General features: G+C 40.3%; 2 protein-coding genes across 6 annotated transcripts in view; one reads left to right on the top strand and one right to left on the bottom strand.

Annotated features, from left to right (window-relative positions):
• The window catches only part of CDCA2 (cell division cycle associated 2), a 51,129-nt gene extending 43,616 nt beyond the window's left edge, over positions 1-7,513 (bottom strand). For 2 of the 5 annotated variants that reach the window (XM_026007907.2, XM_072719506.1), the window contains exons 1-4: positions 7,360-7,513; positions 6,554-6,620; positions 6,285-6,464; positions 4,814-4,968 (exon numbers count right to left, since the gene is read on the bottom strand). In XM_026007907.2, the coding sequence (XP_025863692.1) occupies positions 4,814-4,968; positions 6,285-6,464; positions 6,554-6,620 (402 nt within the window). In that variant the 5' untranslated portion in view covers positions 7,360-7,513. Of the gene's footprint in view, positions 1-4,813; positions 4,969-6,284; positions 6,465-6,553; positions 6,621-6,804; positions 6,974-7,068; positions 7,229-7,359 lie in introns of those variants that run through there. The other 3 variants (XM_072719505.1, XM_072719503.1, XM_072719504.1) reach the window with 3 other exon arrangements.
• A 502-nt stretch (positions 7,514-8,015) lies between these two features.
• The window catches only part of KCTD9 (potassium channel tetramerization domain containing 9), a 38,242-nt gene continuing 25,911 nt past the window's right edge, over positions 8,016-20,346 (top strand). The window contains exons 1-2 of the mRNA XM_026007908.2: positions 8,016-8,257; positions 17,756-17,877. Coding sequence (XP_025863693.1) covers positions 8,210-8,257; positions 17,756-17,877 — 170 coding nt within the window. The 5' untranslated portion in view covers positions 8,016-8,209. The remainder of the gene's footprint in view (positions 8,258-17,755; positions 17,878-20,346) is intronic.

Here is a 20,346-nt window from a genome sequence, read left to right as displayed (position 1 = left end):
CGTCCCCAAGAGCCCACAATATTCTTTAATACCAAGAACAGAGCTTCACAAATGAAAAAGCAGGCCATTCAAGAAATAGGGAGTCAAAATATGTGTTGAATGAATGAACGAATAGGATTCTTCAATTCTAGAAGCTAAAATACGATGGAGCAATGCCTTCAAAATCTTGATGGAGAATATGTGCAACCTAGATTTCTATACCAAGACAAGCCATAATCCAAATGTGCTAGTAGAATAAACTTCATCATATATACAGAGGTTCCAGAAAAATGAGATAGTAAACCAAAAAGAGAGAGAGAGAGAGATGAGGTCAGGGAGACAATATCGAAACATAAGGGAATCACTAAGGATGGTGAAAGCAAGTCACAAAATGACAGCTATCCAGCAGACCCAGATGACAACCAAGCCAAGGAAGATAGAGAACATCCAGGAAAAAGAAAAGAATCCACAGGCTCTTAAGGTTTGCAGATCTGTCAACGTTTGAGGATGAGATTATGCAGTAACTTAAGAGACTAAACCAAAAAATAACAAGTCATTAACTAGAGTAAAAACAAAAGTTGTGGAAGAAAACAAATGGGACCATCGTATACTACACAGCTTATGAAAAATATCTACATGGTTGAGTAACACACAAAGTCCTAATATTAACAAAAATTGTTTTTTGTTTAAATTGTACCTACTAGTCTCATCAATCAGACAACCAAAAGAAATAAAAGGCATCTGCATCGGCAAAGACTAAGTCAAGCTCTCCACTCCTTGCAGATGACATGATACTCTGTGGAAAACCAAAAGACTCCACCCCCAAATTGCTAGAACTCATACAGGAATTCAGCAAAGTGGCAAGATATAAAAATAATGCACGTGAATCAGTTGCATTTCTATATATTAATGATGAGATGGAAGAAAGACAAATTAAGGAGTCCATCACATTTACAATTCCATCAAAAACCATAAGATATCTAGGAATAAGCCTAACCAAAGAGGCCAAGGATCTACTCAGAAAAGTATAGAACGCCCATGAAAGAACCTAAGGAAGACACAAAGAAAGGGAAAAATGTTCCATGCTCACAGATTGGAGAACAAATATTGTTAAAATATCTGCTACCTAGAGTAATCTATACATTCAGTGCAATCCCTATCAAAATACCATTTACATTTTTCACAGAGCTGGAACAAATAATCCTAAAATTTGTATGGAACCAGAAAACCCCGAATAGCCAAAGCAACATTGAAAAAGAAAACCAAAGCTGGTGGCATCACAATTCTGGACTGCAAGCTTTATTATAAAGCTGTAATCATCAAAACACTTTGGTATTGGCACAAAAGCAAACACATAGATCAATGGAACAGAATAGAGAACCCAGAAATGTACCTTCAACTCTCTGGTCAACTAATCTTCAACAAAGCAGAAAGGAATATCCAATGGAAAACAGTGCTGGGGAAACTGGACAGCCACATGCAAAAGAATGAAATGACCATATTCTTACACCATGCACAACAATACACTTAAAATGGCTGAAAGACCTAACGTGGGACAAAAATTCATCAAAATCCTAGAGGAGAACACAGGGAGCAACCTCTGTGACCTCAGCCGCTGCAGCTTCTTGCTAGACATGTCTACAAAAGCAAAATCAACTATTGGGACTTCATCAAGATAAAGTTTTTGCACAGCAAAAGAAACAATTGACAAAACTGAAAGACAACTAACAGAATGGGAGAAGATATCTGCAAATGTCTTATAAAGTAAAAGGGCCAAAGCCTATAAAGAACTTACCAAAGTTAACAACCAAAAAACAAATAATCCAACCAAGAAATAGGCAGAAGACATGAACAGATACTTCTCCAAAGCAGACATACAAATGGCCACAGGCACATGAAAAAATGCTCACTCAGCATCAGGGAAATACACATCAAAACCACGAGATACCACCTGACACTGGTCAGAATGGCTAAAATCAACAGATACAGAGAAAGGGGAACACTCTTATGCTGTTGGCGGCAACACAAGTTGGTACAGACACCCTGGAAAACAGAATAGAGATTCCTCAAAAAGTTGAAAATAGAGTTACTCTACGACCCAGCAATTGAACTACTATGTATTTACCCCAAAGATATAAATGTAGTGATCAAAAGGGGCACCTGCAGCTCAATGTTCATAGCAGCAACGTCCACAATAGCCAAACTATGGAAAAAGCCCAGATGTTCATTGACAGATGAATGGATAAATACGTGGTTTACTACTCACCACTACACACACACAATGAACTACTACTTAGCCATCAAAGAATGAAATCTTGCCATTTGCAACCATGTGGATGGAACTAGAGGGTGTTATGCTAAGCAAAATAACTCAGACAATTATCATACAATTTCACTCATATGTGGAAGAAACAATGCAGAGAATCATAGAGAAAGAGGGGAGAAAATAAAGCAAGCTGAAATCAGAGGGAGACAAACCATAAGAGACTCTTAATCATAGGAAATTGAGGGTCGCTGGAAGAGGGGGAGTGGGGTAACTGGGTGATGGACGTTAAGGAGGGCATGGGATGTGATGAGCGCTGGGTGTTACATAAGACTGATATATCACTGACCTCTACCTCTGAGACTAATAATACACTATACGTTAATCGAATTTAGATAAAAAAAGAAAAAATTGTAATTGTATTGGAACGATGGGGACAAGGGATCGTGTTAGGATAACTAGAGCTAAGAGGTATAAGAGAGCAAAATCCTTACTTTTCACAGAAATAATTACAATAACAGTAAATCTAAAGCATACCATGTTCCAAGCACAGGTCTAAGTACTTCACCTCTACTAATTTAATCACCCTCTTTAAAAATCTTGCTATTATCATCACCTCCATTTTATATGAGAGAAAACTGCAACAAATTAAGTAACTTGAAGCACTTCGCTGGCTCAGTCCATAGAGCACCACCCAACTCTTGATCTCAGGGTTATAAGGTGGAGCCCCACAATGGGTATAAAGATTACTTTAAAAAAAATGAAATTTGAATAAAAAGAAATTAACTTTCCAAAGGCACAATTAATTAATAATAAAGCCAGGATCAAACCTCAACAAATGGTTCCACAGTCCATGTTCGTATCTACCCAAGAGCAGTTCCTAGGAAGTCTTTACACTCTTAAAAATTAAGAGATCACCAAAGGATCTCTTAGTTCATGTGCATTATAGCTATTGAAATTATTTATTAGCCTTTTCAGAATTGTGGCTATTCTTCCTTTAATGAAACACAAAATTCAATGAAGATTTCCTAAAGGTTAGCTGCAACATCAAATATGAAATCCTATGAACTTTTTGTATTGTTATGTTAAAATCTGTGAGACTCTTGCAATTTGAGGGTATTTTGTGCACGCACTAGTCATTAGGAAAATACTGGTTCACTTCGTTATGCAAATCTTCCAATGTTGACACCTGTTATTACATAATATCAAAAAATCACATTCATTAATATGGCCACTGATCTTATTAGAAAAGTCTAGCTACTGGGAAGTTCTCAAGCTCATGGTGCTGTACAGAAGTATTCCAAAGTTCTGACTTTCTCCTGAAAACTCAAGCTTTTTCATTAATAATAAATATTTCAGTTTTTCCTTTAAAGGGCAGGTTCACTGTTCATTTTTGAGAAAATGTTCGCAATCCCAGGTCTAACCATGATGTCAGTCATTCAAGTAAAAATGCCATTCTATGAAAAAAACACAGGCAGAGTTCAGCTCACAGCTCAAAACAATCATACACACGATTTTTTTCAAAACATCCATCATACTTCTGTACGTACTTTGGAAGTGCCTGATGCAGAATTCCCATTGCATCACACATGATACTCAAGGGTGGAGAATTAATAAAATTTACAGTTTTCACTGCATCCCCAAGGATATTAAGTGAACCTGGCATTATCATTTCCCGTGAAGGCTTAGCAGTGTGGAATAAACTGACAGCATGGTGCCATGAGTTTGACCGACTGCTGCTTCTGCAATGTGAGTGCAAACATCAACATAGTGGAAAAAGGCTCAGTGCTTTCACAAAAACCCTGTTTAACCTCTTAGATCTCTTGAATGGACTCAGGGATCCCCAAGGATGGGCAGATAATCTCTGAGAACCACCGTACGATGCAGCCTTGTGCATAGCATCTAAAACTGAAAAATATAGAAATGGCAATGTAAGTACATTTTAAAATAGGAAGGCCAATACCAAAAGAGACAATAAGTGGTTGTCCTTCAAGAAGGGGAAGCATTAACTGTGTCTTTCATAGTAACCCTTGTACACTATTTGACTTTTTAGGAACACGTGTTATTCTGAAAAAAAATCCACAAAAAACATCTACATCCTTTCTCATCAGCAGACAAGTACTTTTTTCCTTTTTGAAAGTCTATCCCAAATGTTTTGTCCTGGGGGATTTCTTACCCCTACATGCCAATATGTTATAGTAAAAAAAAAATTAAGACACTTACAGGTATTAAAAGAAAAAGACTGAAAAACACTGCTTCACTTCATTAGAGAGAAAAACATTAAACGGCAAAAAAAAAAAAAAACAAAAAAACAAAAAACAAAAAGCCCTGCAAAATGAAATAGCTCCTCTAGAAAACTATTTCTATCCAGGATTTCCTAATTCTTAACATGGCCATATTCAACCTCACCATAAACGCTAACTCAACACTCTCTGTAAGACAGAAAATATTTCTCCAGATCCAAAAGAGATGAAATGCACAAGAAGGTGGAAACACCTTAAGAAAGCTTTGTAACAAAATGAAACATTCTCCCCAGAAGAATTCATGACTGAACTTAGAAGAGTATCATACCGGAAAAGGGGAATTCTGTGTCAAAGGGGATTTCTCTGCATTCTTTAAACTCCGCTGCTGAGCAATGAAACGGATAAGATGGTTTGTTTCAGGGGAGCCCCGGGCACCAATTGTAGAGCGTCGTCTGGATTTTTTAAGGTAGGATGATGACTTTCCTATAACGAAAATTCTCATTTAAATTGGAACAAAACAAGGCAATCATCAGTAATCATGTACTGAATTCCCTGTATCATACCAGCCAAAGAGAGAACATGATAAACACCTATTACAGAAATCTAAAAAGAGAATTACAGGCAATATTATTTACAAACAAGTAATTGAATAGGGCTGTCGATTGATTTATTCCACACTTCTGAAAGTGTCTAGCACAAAGCATTGATCAGATAGTTATGGAATGAACATGTGAATACGTTTTAATAGTTATCATTTTTGTTTCCTATGTCCTGCTCACAGGGATGGGTAATGGCTTGCTCTGGACCAAGAACTTCTCTTTTTTTCTGAATTAGTTCATCTTATCCCCAAGAACTGAGAGGAAAACTTGCACTTAGGCACATGTACCCTCATGTTCTCAATTCTTCAAGGTAATTTGTTACTCTGAGATAGCAATCTACCTTCTGCATACTACACTGAATTCTGGCCATATGCTGATGAGCACAAAATAATTCCAAGTTTTGTTTTGTTTTGTTTTTTTAAGATTTTATTTTTTTATTCGTGAGACAGAGGCAGAGGGAAAAGTATGCTCCATGCAGGGAGCCCGATCCTGGAAGTTTGGAATCATGCCCTGAGCCAAAGGCAGATGCTCAACTGCTGAGCCACCCAGGCGTCCCTTGTTTGTTTTTTTTTTTTTTTTAAGGCTTATGAATAATGTTCTTGACAAGGGAACACAGAATGGCATGGCACTGTGGTGTTGTCCAAATCATGCATTATCTAATGGTTCCTCTAACTTTCCAGCCTTCTATCACCCTCCATTTCTTAAGGCTGTTCTCCAATTTAATTCCATTTCCACGTTTGTTTCATCTCTAGCTAAATCAGACTTCACGGGTGAATTTCACCTCTACTCCTTGAAGATAAGCCCCAGTGAATTTTCTGTTAGTGATTTTCAAAGAGGCACACCCCAATCTTTCTTCATTGCTCTTCTCCTTTCCCTTATTTTTGTCATTCCTAAGTATAAAATTCAAAACTAGAGTATACAGAATCCTAATCCCAAGTGTGAGGTCAAAAAATGACTCTCGTATGGATTCCTTTCCAGTCTGGGAAACCGAGCACACTTCTCAACCTTATCGCTCTGAGTGCCCTGGGGACCTGGTATTCTGCTATATGTTAGGTGCACTGCACATGTTCACAGAAATCTCCCTAATCAAACAGTTTGCAGCGTCAAAGTAATGAGATAGAGCAGATGAACAAAGCAGAGTCATATTAAAGTTATTTTTGAAGTTTAAAAGCACCGCAACAGAATGACAACCTCTCTTACCTGAAGAGTTCTTTACAAAGCTTTCAGGCGTAATTCCCAATTGCTCTACTGTTACCGTGGAAAAGTCCAAAGGTGTCTTGAAAGTATCTGCTGTGCAGTCACTAGGAAACACATCAGGTGTATGCTTCTGAGGAGTTACAAGACTCCCACTCCCCAAAATGAAAGAGGTATTTTCTGCAACTGACAACATACAGTGAGGGCTAAACATCATTAGGCAAACAAACGCCTAATCCTTACATTTCACAAGGAGGCAAGAGATCACTACATACCAGCATCAGGAATAGCAGGCTCCTTGGCTTCAAGAGGCTCACTACTGTCCTTTGAGTTGGTATCCATCTAAAAAAAAAAAAAAGAAAGAAAGAAATAACCCCATTCCATTAACGTGATTCGATCAAGACTAAATCCTAACACAACCTATATAGGCATGAAAAGAGACGTCGAGAGGGTATCTTGAGAACTTAAAAAAAAAAAAAAAGAGAGAAATGGAGGAAACTGCTGTTGGGGATCAAACAAAGCAGACCCCACACTAGAAGTCATGGCTTTTCAACCGTGGCGAACATCTGCATCGTCTAGGGATTCGGTTAAAAGACCCAGCTTTGCGGATTCCCATGGAGTAGGCCTGGCCGGGCTCCAGGCAACCTGCACTTTAGAAAGCACGCGGGGCACCGGGCTCAGGGCGCAAAGGGGACGCCTGCGTCCGCCGAGCCGAGGGAGGAAGACCACGCCCCAGGCCGCCGCTCTGCCGGACCCCGCTCCTCGCCGCCCCGCCGCCCCGCCGCCCTACCTCTCACTCGCGCGGCCTGGCTCTGCTCCCGCCGGGCTTATCTGCAACGCTCCACCGCAGGCCGAGTGTCGAGCAGCCGCCGATGGTTCGCTCGAGAAGGCGACTCCCGGACGCCAAAGGCTGCCTCGTCAGGCCCGGGGACCCCCGACCCCCGCGGCCCGCCCGCCGCCGCCCGCCGCCAGATTCAAATCGCCAGCCCCGCCCCCTGGCACCGGCGTTGCCCCCGCGAATCTCTACGCCGCCTCTGTTCACACGTGTCCTCGCACACCCCGCACTCTCCCGGGCCTCTACCTCGTCGTCCCGGCACCCGGAGGGGCTTCGTGAGCTCCAGAGAGGCCCCCGCTAGCTGCGGGGGGACGCCCCGACCGCAGAGCCCCGACTGCTGCCCCGCACCCGAGGGGACTACTTCCCGTGAGAGTCTCGCGGAGGAACCCTTCGGTTAGGCATTTAGCCCCGCCCCCCCGCTTTTCAATTGGACGCTGCGAACTTCGAAAAGAATCATTGGGCCAATCCTGGCAGGACGACGGGCGGGCTCTTCCCCAATCATCCAGTCCCGACGGCAGCCGTTTCGTCCGCGGTTTCCGAGAGTGGGAAGCGGCGACCGCGACTCGTGTCCGTCCCCGCCAGCGCTCCGCCTCTTTCCCTCCAGCCCCGCCCCCCTATGCAAATGAGCGCTACCTGGTGTTGGGTTTGCGCGTGCTCAGTAACGCCTCGAGGCGCCGCTCGGCTGCAGGTTGTGCTGATTGGCTGATAACCCTTCCCGTCTGCAACACAGCAACCTCTCTTCCCTCCCTCCACCTGGGCTGGGTTAGGATGAGCCCACCCAATGCAGGGCGGTGATTGGCTGAGTCCTGGCCGGAGCTGCCGCGTGATTGGTGGAGCCTAGAGTCAGTCCGGGAGAGGTGGGGGAAGGGTCCCAGGCTGGCTGAGGAGCCCAGGGGCGGGGTGGGAAGGAGGACCGGCCGAGCCAGGGGTGTGGGACCGGGAGTGCGTGCTAGTGTGTCTCCCTCAGAGAAGGAAGGTGGCGAAGGGAGGAGAGTCCGCGTGGGTGGAGGGAGGGGAAGGGCGGGAGAAGAAGAAGGTGGGAGGAGAGCCAGGTGGGAGGGTGGCGACTCACTCAGGACCCAGTGGGGGCAGCGCGATGAGGCGGGTGACCCTTTTCCTAAACGGCAGCCCCAAAAATGGAAAGGTAAGGGGGTCGGGAGGAGGCGGGCCGCCTGGCCGGGGGAGGGCAGCGCAGCCCGGGGCGGCCGGCGGGGCAGAGGGCTGAAGTTGGGGAGAGGGGCCGGGCGGTGGGCGTGCGCCGCGGCGGGGGGCGCCCGCGAGGGGAGCGCCCGCGAGGGGAGCGGCGGGTCCGCGCGGCCTCCTCCCCGCCCGCGGGGCCGCCGGCCCCAGCCCGCCCCTCGGCGCCCCCGCCGCCCCCGCCGTCCCCGGGGGCCGCGGCGGGTCAGCTCGTGCCGTGCGGCTCCCACGTCCAGGTGCGCGTCCTGCAGCGCGGGGGGCGGGGCGGGGGCGGGGGCGGGCCGCCGTCCCGCCGTCCGGCCGGCCCCCTTGGCGCCTCGCCCCCGGCGACCCCCGGCGACCCCGCCGCCCCCGGCTCCAGGAGGGCGCTCGCTCGCTGCCACCTTCGTGCTGAGTAATGCTCTGCCCCAGAAAGTGAGAGGTGAGCGACCGAGGCAGACGCGGAAGGTAGAAGGAGGAGGCTTGAAACGGTTTTATTTATGGGGGGGGGGGGGGGGGGGTACGGTATTCTTCTGCCCTAGGTGCATTAGCAGAATGAGGACGAGGGACGTTTCCTGGACGGTGTTGTCCCACCTCGGTCTTCTGGGCGCCCTCAGCCCCGCCGCCGCCAAACTTAACGTGCTCACTTTTCTATTTCGCCTCGTTTTTTTTTTTTTTTTTTTTAAGTTCCCTAGGGATTGTCACAGTAGACCAGAAGTGGGTTGATTGGACACGACTCGTTGCTGAGTTAGGCCTTTGTTGAGGGTGTGGTACCAAATATTTGCCCGCCTCCCCCCCCCCCCCCCCCCCAAGGCTGAAGCAAGCCAAAACGAATCCTGTTTCTTCTCAGTCTCTTGCCCCACCCATGAAAGTTCGGCTCCCTTTGGAAAATTTGAGTATCCAAAGCAGACATTTATGATGTGGCTAAATGACATCTACATAGGACTGTGCCTTACAGGCTAAGGTGAAGGTAAATTGGCCTCACTGGAGTATTGGCCAGAATACAGTACTTTATTTCCCGCATACTTTGGAAACAGTACGTCTTTAAATAGTGTGATTGTGCCCCAGTATTTTAGAAAAAAAAAAAAAAAGGCTTTCCAGCTACTCTGAGATTTTAAATAAATCTGCTCCAAAAATTTGAACCACGGTCTAGTGTGTTGACTATAATTTTCTGATGTTTCTGAGTGTGGAGATCTAATAACCTTAAGAACGACTGGCATGTATTCAAGTTCTTGAGTTTTCATAAATGTTACTTCTCAAGACTGACTTCTGACATCAACGTTTTCTAAACCTGTTTCGTTAGCTACTGATAATCTAAAACTTCTATTGGTACTGGGGAAAAAAAACTTCGTATATCCAGACGGTTGTAATATGTTCTCAAAAACAGACCTTTGACATTTTTATCCAGCATCTCTTTGTTCCTCTCTAAAAGACAAGATGTTTAGACCAAGTCATAGATATTTGACTATGCGCTAACTCTCCTCTGAAACCACTGAATTTTGTTCTTTCAAAGCTTGGCTGTGTTAGTCTTACCATATATATTTTTTTAAGTTATCTGGTTTTGACTAGGGTAGGTTAGCCTTTTTTTTAAATAAAATTGTACTTGTTTAAAAAAAATAAGTTGTACTTGTTTTAAAAATATTTTCTAGGGAATCTCAAAAGATTGGGAAAATTACATCTCAAGTAAATACAGATAAATATGTTTATACTAGTAGTAAAGATCATATGAAGATCCAAGCTGGGGCAGCCCTGGTAGCTCAATGGTTTAGCGCAGCCTTCAGCCCAGGGCCTGATCCTGGAGACCCAGGATCAAGTCCCATGTCGGGCTCCCTGCATGTGTCCTGCTTCTCTCTCTGCCTATGTCTCTGCCTCTGTTTCTCTCTCTGTGTTTCTCATGAATAAATAAAATCTTAAAAAAAAAAAAAATCCAAGTTGGAAAATTACTAGTATGATTCAATAATAGTAAAAACAAGTTATACTATAATCCTTACTACTCAGAAAACATACTCTATGCCAAAGTTCTGTTTCCTTTCCTCTCTTTCCAGCTGATTAAAAAATATATATGTACTATAATTACTCTTGTGTGACAAAAGAGTCCAGAATAATACATAACAGGTTACATGTTTGTATAAATAACATGACTAAGCCAGAATTGGCGTGATCATGACATGACGTTCATGAAAAACATGCTGAAACAGAGCACTACCATTAGAGTTTGATATTGGGATATCTGTCGCTTCCATTATCTCCTTCTTGACCAAGCTTCTATTTTTTCTTCTCGGTCAAAAGATGAGTATCCGTTTTGTCAAATAGGTTTCCCTATTGTAATGCTTCTTCAGTGGTTGCCAGACTGGGCCATAAAGCCTGGGCTTGGAGAGACACAGAGATACTGCAGGGAACTACATCATATGCTTTCCGTGACTTTTCTGTATACTGAATAAACATAAGTGTAACTAGTGCATGCTTCGATGTTGTAGAGAGGGCTGTGCATTTTCTAAACCCGTGCTTTCCATGGTGCAATAATACACCACAGAGTGTGTGCAAGAGGACCCAGTAGAGTTTTAAGAAGAAATACAGTTTTTATATTTTTACTTAGAAATCTAAAATCATTTTAAAATGTGGTTTTTCAGTCCATAAAGACACAAGTGCTTTCAATTACTCAATGTGTCAGGTGGCCTCAGGTCTACTGAGAGAAGGGAGTCTGTTCACATGTGAAAACTACTTAACTGGTTGGTTCTGAATTATGACCTACTGAATTATACAAGTGCATGTTAAGATTTGAATTATCCAATTTTAACTAAATTAACCTTCACCAAAATGCCAAGTGGCTTTAAAAGATTCTTTCAAAGAAGCTGCAGACTGAAGACTGTTATGTGAACACAAGTAAGCAGTAAGAAAATGGCAGAGCTGCCACTTCTCCAAATATAAACTATGAGATTTAAAAAAAAATGGGGGGTGCCTGGGTGGCTCTGTCAGCTAACCTGCTGCCTTCAGCTTAGGTCATGACCCCAGGACCCTGGGTTAGAGCCATGTATTGGTCTCCCTGCTCAGCCGGGAGCCTGCTTCTCCCTCTCCCTCTGATCCTGCTCTCTCTCAAAATCTTTTTAAAAAATTAAAAAATAGGGCAGCCCGGGTGGCTCAGTGGTTTAGCACCGCCTTTAGCCCAGGGTGTGATCCTGGAGACCCAGGATCAAGTCCTACATCAGGCTCCCCACATGGAGCCTGCTTCTCCCTCTGCCTGTATCTCTGCCTGGCCCCCCTCTCTCTGTCTCTCTCATGAACAAATAAATTTTTTTAAAAAAATAATAAAATTAAAACTTAAAAGAAATGGATATCTGGATCTGAGAAATCAAAAAGTACCATTTTTTTTTTTTTTAAGATTTACCTATTTATTACAAGTGGGGGAGGAACAGAGGGAGAGAATCTTTCAAGCAGACTCCGGAATGAGTGTGGAGCCGGAATTGGGGCTCAGTCCCACTACCCTAAGATCATGACCTGGGCCAAAACCAAGAGTTGGATACTCAACAGACTGAGCCACCCAGCTTCCCCCAAAAGTGCCAAATTTTAAAGAAGACTATTTGAAGTCCTATTTAATAACTACTATTAACAATAAGCTACTCTCCAAGTACATATTGTTCTTTGAAACATTAGCCAATGGTGAGATGAGGTCATCCTAAGTAGCAAGATGTTTAAAAATATTTTCCAACTGATGAAGACAACTTGAGATGTTTTTATTTTCTTTTCTTGTTTGTTTTTAATGTTTAAAATCAGTTTATATTTAGCAGCATTTCACTAAATTTAATGGTAAATAGGGGATTTTTACTGGCCAGTTCCATATTCTAAATTGATACAAGTCCTCATTTGGGAAATTGTATTTTTTTTTCTAATTGTGGCATAAACTTTATAAATGAGTAAATAAACACACAAATGTTTGAGCACATGCCCAAAAATGTTTTACTGATGGAGTACGCAGTCTAAAACATTTGAAGGCCATAATCCTAAAAAATTGGGATCTTCAAATTTTAGGTTTTTTAGTTGCTCCAAAAGAATCAGTTGTATCCTTTCATCATTTCTCCATATGCCTCAGAATTCTCATTTTTTTCTTTTTAATATTCCCGTAAGTAGCATTAAGGAATTTGAAATGAGGACTCAGACGTCTGACAGTAGTGAGTGGCTTCTGAGTAACCTGATGTCAATTCAAAATTTCTATACATCTTGAATAGAAGTTGCCTTTTTTAACTTCAGAGTATTTATCAGTGGGCTGTGCGAGTCATAGACCTTTTGTACACTGAAATTTAGTACCATCTTTGTATGAGGAACCATGCCATACTTAGGGCAGACATAATGGAATGTGAAATAAAATTCTGTACTGATGTTTACACTCTTTGCCCAGGACATAATTATTTTCTTCTGGCTTTGATATTAGGTCAGAAATACGTTGTTGGTGTTAAGTATCCAGATTTGAATCCATTAAGTTGAAGAAAAGTAAAATCTATGCAATCTTTTCCTATTGAAACCTAAACATTAATAGGAACTTTGCTTTTCAACTTTAAACATTTAAAAAACATATTTGATACATATAAAGAATATTAAAACATATAAAAATTAAGAGGAAAATAATATACCAAGTATCAGTAAACCGGCCACACAATGAAAGAAAAAGTGTATTACCAAAACTTAATGTTCTTGTCCACTTTCCTATCCCCCTGCTTATCCATAAAATCAGCCAGTTTCATGAATGCTGTAGTTTTCTTTGCCATGGTTCTTTTTTTTTTTTTTTTTAAGGTTTTATTTGGGAAAGAGGGAGAGGTAGAGGAAGAAGGAGAAGCAGACTCCCCACTGAGTGAGGGGCCTGATGCCAGGCTCCATCCCAGGACTCCAGAATCATGACCTGAGCCAAGGCAGACACCCAACCAACTGAGCCACCCAGGCATCCCTCTTTGCCATGTTTCTTTAATAGTTTGGCCACATATATATGTATAACTAACCTATATATTGTTTTGTCATCTTTGGGATATATCCTAAATTGGTGTCATATATAATCTTTTTGGACTTATATTTTTCATTCAATATATTTCTAAGGTTACATCCATAATGTTCTATATACTTTAATTTTTTTCACTGCTTTGTAATAGTTTATTGTATACAAGTACTATCCCATTTTATCTATCTTCCTGTCAGTGGACACTTGGGTTGTTTCTCTGTATTTTGCTATTAAATTGACAGTGTTGCTATGACTGTTCCTGTGTACTTATCCTGGTACACACATGCAAGCATTTTTCTAGGGCAGTGGATTGCAAACTTTAGCATGCATTGGGAACAGCTGGAGGAATTGAGAAACCACATTGCTGGGCTATATCCCCAGAGCTTCAGATTGGGTAGATTTGGGATGGGGCTAAGAATTTGAATTTCTAACATATTTCTGGGTGATCCTAACGCTGCCAGTCTAGGGACCAAATTTCTCAGAACCAATGCTTTGATGAATATATATGTAAGTTGTACTAACAGTTCACTTTGAACAACATGGATTTGAACTACATTGGTCCACTATGTGTAGATTTTCTTTTTCAATAAATACACTATAGCCCTATGAATGTATTTTCTTTAGCATACTTTATTGTAAAAATAGAATAACATACAAAATATATATTAGTTGTTTATATTATTGGTAAGGCTTCTGGTTAACAGTAGGCTATTAAGTGTTTGAAGAGTCAAAAATTATATGCGGATTTTTGACTATTCAAGGGAGAGGGAGTTGGCACCCAAAAGCCTGCATTATTCGAGAGTCCAGTGTATTGGGTGTTAGGGTACATTAATGTTTAATTTTTTATAATGTCAAGTTGTTTTTGGAGGCATTGCAGTAATTTATATCCCACTAGCATTGCATAAACCTTGCCACTGATCCACATCCTCTTCAGCACTTGATATTGTCAAACTTTTTAATATTTATTATTTTAATATTTGCCTTCTTAGCTTAGAGTTTAGTTGTTATCTTTTTTAGGAACAAAATAATTGAAAAATATGTGGAATTTAAGAAAATAAAGAGCAAAAGTGTGGGGCGGGGGAGAGAAGCCAAGAAACAAACTCTTAACTATAGAAAATAAACTGATGGTTTGCCAGATGAGAGGGAGGATGGGTTAAATAGGTGATGGGGATTATGGGGTGCACCTGTGATGAGTAGCCAGTGTTGTGTGCAAGTGTTGAATCACTATATTGTACACTTGAAACTAATATTAAACTATTAACTGGAATTTAAACCCTGCACCAGAAAAAACACCCACCCAATTTTAAATGTGTTAAACTAAAAGTGTAGGTAGAGTAAATTGAATTCTGTGTTTAGTAATTATGATTGGTAGTTTGGTTGGGTAAATCCGCCTGCATAAATTGAGTAAGTATTTATTGATAGTGTATTAGGTAACAGATAACATGGGCATGTAAGAAAAAATGCTTTAGATACTATGTGTGTGGGTTTTAATTTTTAAATTTGAAAATGGTGTTTAAAGGCAAATTAAAACTCACTAAATTAATCTGTCCTCTTAGACATGGTAAAACATTTACTGTCCCATTTGACTGATGGTCTTCACTTGTCTTGGGGTCTGAACTTTAGAAAGGATTAATAGTAGTATATTATGATGGTCATTAACTTGACTAGAGGCATTTCTCAATTTACTCTATAGAATGCTTCCGTTCTAAGTATAGTGCCTCCTTTATTAAATTGGGTAATCACAGTGATGTGGGAACCCCAGGTCCACCCTGGGGGGCATACCACACATAAAGCAAATAGCCTTTCTTAGCATGACCATTTTACAAATGATTGGCCTCTTTGAGGTCTAAAATGAGCTTAACATATAACAATTAAACCTCGTATGCACGATTTACAAGATTTCCATTGCTGCTTTATCCCCAACAGAGTTGATACATAAAGAAGGATATATAAGGCAGTCTATTAGAGACTTTCTTACCAACTTAAAATCTTTTCGAGGCCTATCACATCTTTTATGTTGGTATATATCTATTTTTAAATGAGATATATCTATTTTTAAATCAGATATTCTGGTTCTGTTTACATGAAAGACATTTTGAATTTTATTTTTGCAATATAATCCCATCTTATTTGTTAATGTGCTTGAGAGAGTAAAGCTAAAGTGATCTAGATAAAAAAACAAATGCCAAGACTGCCCCTAGATGTCAAGTATGTTGGCCCAACTTAAGGGCAATTTTCAAATTTACAGAACTGTAAGATTTTTTGCAATAAGTTCACTGTTTTCTGTAATTGATGACCCTTTGATTATTTAATTTAAAAGAAAGTATCAATTGCATAACACAGATACATTAAATTTTCATCCATTTTAGGATATGGCTGGTTGAGAGAGAAAAGTTAAAAAAAAAATGGGAGAAAGTTGATGTTTTGGCAAGGAGGGGATGATGTCAGGCCAACTAAAGCCATGTAAAGAAATATAAGAAGCAAAAGTCACTTAGAAAATTCTTATATAATAGATATATTATATATATATATATATAATAAACTATCACAAGAATGCTGATGTGGGAAAGGATTTTCTTACCCTCCCTGGGTTATTTCCAGGCTACAAAAGTCAATCTGCATTTGCTTTGGTCAGTCTCTTGTGTTTCTATGCATTTGATTCTTTTCTGTTTTCTCTCCATACCCTCTCCCTTAGCACAAGTGGGTTTGCTTGTACATAAAGCCTTATGTATTCTCTCTTCCTTTTCTCCCAGGAACGTGTATCTGCAGTAACAGAATTCCAGGCTCTATTACAGAGGTGAAAAAATGATAGGAAATATAGAAGACACATTTTATTCAGGTTTCAGTTACTTATGGCATGTTTGCTGTGTCAAGACACTGTGCCTAGTGCTTTGCATTATTATTTTTTACCACGGCAAGATATACAAAAAGTTACCATTGTAGCCGTTTTTAAGCATACAATTCTTTGGCATTAAGTACATTTACGGTGTAGCCTCACCACTACTTCCAAAACTTTATCATACCAAATATAAACTACCCATTAAGCAATGACTTTGCAGTTCACCCTTCACCCTGATTATCTTTATTCTACTTTCTGCCTCTATGATTTGCCTATATCATATAAGTGGGATCACATATTTGCCCTTTTAATGTACCTGTCTTATTTTACTTAGCATATGGATTCAATATTCATCTATGTTGTAGCTTGTATGAGAATTTCATTCCTTTTAATAGCTGAATAATATTCCATTGTGTGTATGTACCACATTTTGCTTATCCACTCATCTGTTTAAGGATACTTGGATTGTATCTGACTTTTAATCCACCTACTTCCCTTTAAATTGTGCTTGCCTATCACCCTTCCCTAGAACTCCCCAGCTTGCAATATGTATCTGTCCTTTTATCCTTATGGTCCAAGAGAAAACAATTGGAATATAAGTACTCTTGCACACTTCTATATTAGCAAACAATTCCCTTCATACTCTGCTCTTCATTTCATTTATTTAACTAAAAAAATTCGAAGTCTACTAAACTCTAGTCACTGGTAAACAAAGATTCAGCCTTGTTTTTTTTTTATTTCATATGGCACCTTGATCCAGTATCCTGTGGAAGGTCGACTGGCTGTTCATTCTTCATGTTCAGCCCCTCATCTACATTTTATTCATAATTCTTAGAGAGCCTAACTGATAATAGCACAACTATACAACTCAGCCACCGGGCCACCGGGAACCCATAGTTAAAATTATACTGGAGCGAAAAGAAACTTAACTACATGTAGAGATTCTCAGCCCCCTACCTGAGCATTTGCATTGCTTATACATGTATCAGACTGTGCCTGATATAAAGCAGGAGAGAGCAATTCACTGCATCTCAGCTGTTTGCTGTATTTAGAATGTTAGCTAAAATCTGGCTTTTATAATATAGGTAATTACAGAAGAATTAAGTGAAGTGGGAAGTTCTTACCTTTCATGTGGTAGCTGATGTAGTAAATGTTATCATAAACAGTAAATCATTCCTGTTTTTAAAGTAAGGCATCCTATAACAAAGGAATAACACAAAAGCAACATTGTAAAGACTTAATAGGTCTCAGAAGCTTTGTTAAGCTCTTACCATGCATTAACTCCTTTCATCCTCATGACCTGATGTAGGTGCGACTCTTACTGGTTTCTGGTTAAAGCAACAGAAGCATAAAGAGGTTAATTTATCTTGTCCACAGCTAGAAGAATGTCAGAATCTGCATTCCGGTGTGGGTCTGTCTTTGGAACTGGAGCATTATTTAACACATATAAGACCGTAGATTATTTTTGTGCAGAGATCATTTCTTATACTCTAGTTCTGGATTTCAGCAATATTAGATATAAAAACCTCTCAAAATCTCCTTTTATTTGATAGTCTCATTTTTAGTTTTGTTTGTAGTGTGGCGGTTTATAATTTGTAAATAATGAATTCATTATGTAAGTTGTTAATCTGGTGTGTTCACAGGTGGTCGCTGTATATGGAACTTTATCTGATTTGCTTTCTGTGGCCAGCAGTAAACTCGGCATAAAAGCCACCAGTGTGTATAATGGGAAAGGTGGACTGATTGATGATATTGCTTTGATCAGGTAACCTTCACCTTTTTATAAGCTGTCTACAGTGTCCCCTCAACATCTTGGTGCTCTGCTGTTTCCCTTAAGTAGTAGTTTAATTATTGGTAAGAATATAGAATTTTGGCAAAAGATTGCCTAAAATTTGCTCTTTGGAATTTAAATAATTTGAACTTACTCTATAAGATAGAAAATCCATAGTACATTCCAATATTCTGATAGTCTTTCTGCATATTTCATACATGGCTATAAGGAATTTTTTCTTTATGTTATTAGAGATGGATCTAATAAGACATGCAATTTGGGATGAGACATGCCTTTAAAATGCTGTGGAAGTGCATAACTTATTTTGGTTTACAAAATTGATGTACATACATTAATTCATGATTTGCTTGCCTCTGAACATGTGCTTTTGTAAGATAAATTTAAAATGTTGATTCTTCTCTACTTCTTACAAAAAATAGTCTTCACAGAGAGGCAGGCTAATTTACTAAATGACTAATTGACACAAAGCCAGTTCACCAAAAATCAATTTGTCACATGACCAATTTGCCAAGTGTTTTCCAGGTATTAATTTCACCGCATCTTTTCTACCTCTTTTCCCACTGGCTTATAATTTGGATTTAGCTAATATCCAATTGATATGTTTCAAAATCCAGATGCCTAGAACCTCTGGAATTTCTGATTCTGAAGACATACGTTTTTTAATGTTAGAAATATGACTGATCTCTTTAATTTTTATATGTTACTGCTTATTGTTCAATTCATTCCCTAAGAATGCTGTGAATTTAATAAATCTCACAATGACCTACTTTGGTGAAAACTTGCTAAGTAAGGTAGAGCTTTAAGTAGGGTTAACTCACCAGTGATCCACCACAGTAGTGGTTTTCTGTTTATTGGGTTTTGGTTTTGTTTTTTAAATATCCCAGGCAGATATATCTCTTTAAAACAACTGTTTGTTCACCTCATTCCATCCTCATAGGATCATAGAATTTTGGAGCAAGAAGAGGCTTAAGAAAGAAGATGGGAAGGGAACACTAAGTGCTGACTCTGCCAGTTGTGTTGTATTGGCTTTGCCAAAGTCACCTCATTTAATTGGGGAGGCCTGGGGTTTTTTCTTATTTTTTTTTTAAGATTTTATTTATTCATGAGACACACACACAGAGAGAGAGAGGTAGAGACACGGGGCAGAGGGAGAAGCAGGCTCCATGCAGGGAGCCCAATGTGGGACTTGATCTTGGGACTCCAGAATCATGCCCTGGGCCGAAGGCAGGCCCTAAACCGCTGAGCCACCCAGGGATCCCCAGCATGAGGTTTTTTAAATTGATGATATGAAGACAATGATGTGCTAAATTGTAATAGCTAATACAAAACTACAATAGCTAATACAAAACTAATACAGAGCTTAGTTTTTGTTTAAACTCAGGTCAGGGGGATCCCTGGGTGGCGCAGAGGTTTGGCGCCTGCCTTTGGCCCAGGGCGCGATCCTGGAGACCCGGGATCAAATCCCACATCAGGCTCCCAGTGCATGGAGCCTGCTTCTCCCTCTGCCTGTGTCTCTGCCTCTCTCTCTCTCTCTCTGTGACTATCATAAATAAATAAAAAAAATAAATAAACTCAGGTCAGAATGACCTTTCAACATTATATACTGCTTTTGAAGGTAATCATTTCTAATCTCTTCATTTTATAAATGAGAAAACTAAACACCTGAGAATTTCAATGTTTTACCAGGGTCATACAGTTTAGTAGTTGATTTATGTTAAGAGAAGAAAACAAATGTTCATACTAGTCTTAAAAAGTTAATTGGCATAGTGAGCAAGTAGAAGAGATTACAGACTTAAAAGATGCAGCTTTAAAATCCTAATCAATTAGAATAACTTAGCTTTTCAGCATCTGTCTCCCAGCTTCTTTTCCTTTCGATGGATATTTAAGTCTTGTTGGATGCTTTGCATCAAGCCAAATTTCTCCTTAACCCAGACACTACCTCTATGAAACATTCAGTGTATTCCTGAGGCCTTATAGGAAATAAAAGTTTCTACAACATAGGTCGGAAGTGAAGCCTTCTGAACTAGAAAATATCTCCCTGTTTAAGAATTTGTGGCTCACAGTATAATCTCTGATCGTTTATTTACACTAATGGTGAGATATGTTGAGGTAGGGGAGGAAAATATACACTGATAATGTAGAATTTTGGATTACATGCAATCATTTGACCTTTGAGCGTGTGGTGGGTGTTTGTTTTGTTTTGTTTAAGATTTATTTATTCATGAGAGACACAGAGAGAGGTAGAGACACAGGCAGAGGGAAAAGCAGGTTCCCCTCAAGGAGCCTGATGTGGGACTTGATCCTGGATCCCAGGATCATGCCCTCAGCCAAAGGCAGGCACCCAACCACTGAGCCACCCAGGTGTCCCTAGTGAGTTTGGTTTTTGTTTTTTGTTTTTTCCTAGAGAGTTTTTATAACAAAGTTATACTTGGAATTATATTC

Source organism: Vulpes vulpes, chromosome 9 (genome assembly GCF_048418805.1).
Source record: "Vulpes vulpes isolate BD-2025 chromosome 9, VulVul3, whole genome shotgun sequence".
NCBI lineage: Eukaryota > Metazoa > Chordata > Mammalia > Carnivora > Canidae > Vulpes > Vulpes vulpes.
Note: the sequence above shows the minus strand (reverse complement) of the source record. Positions and strands in the feature narration are given on the sequence as shown.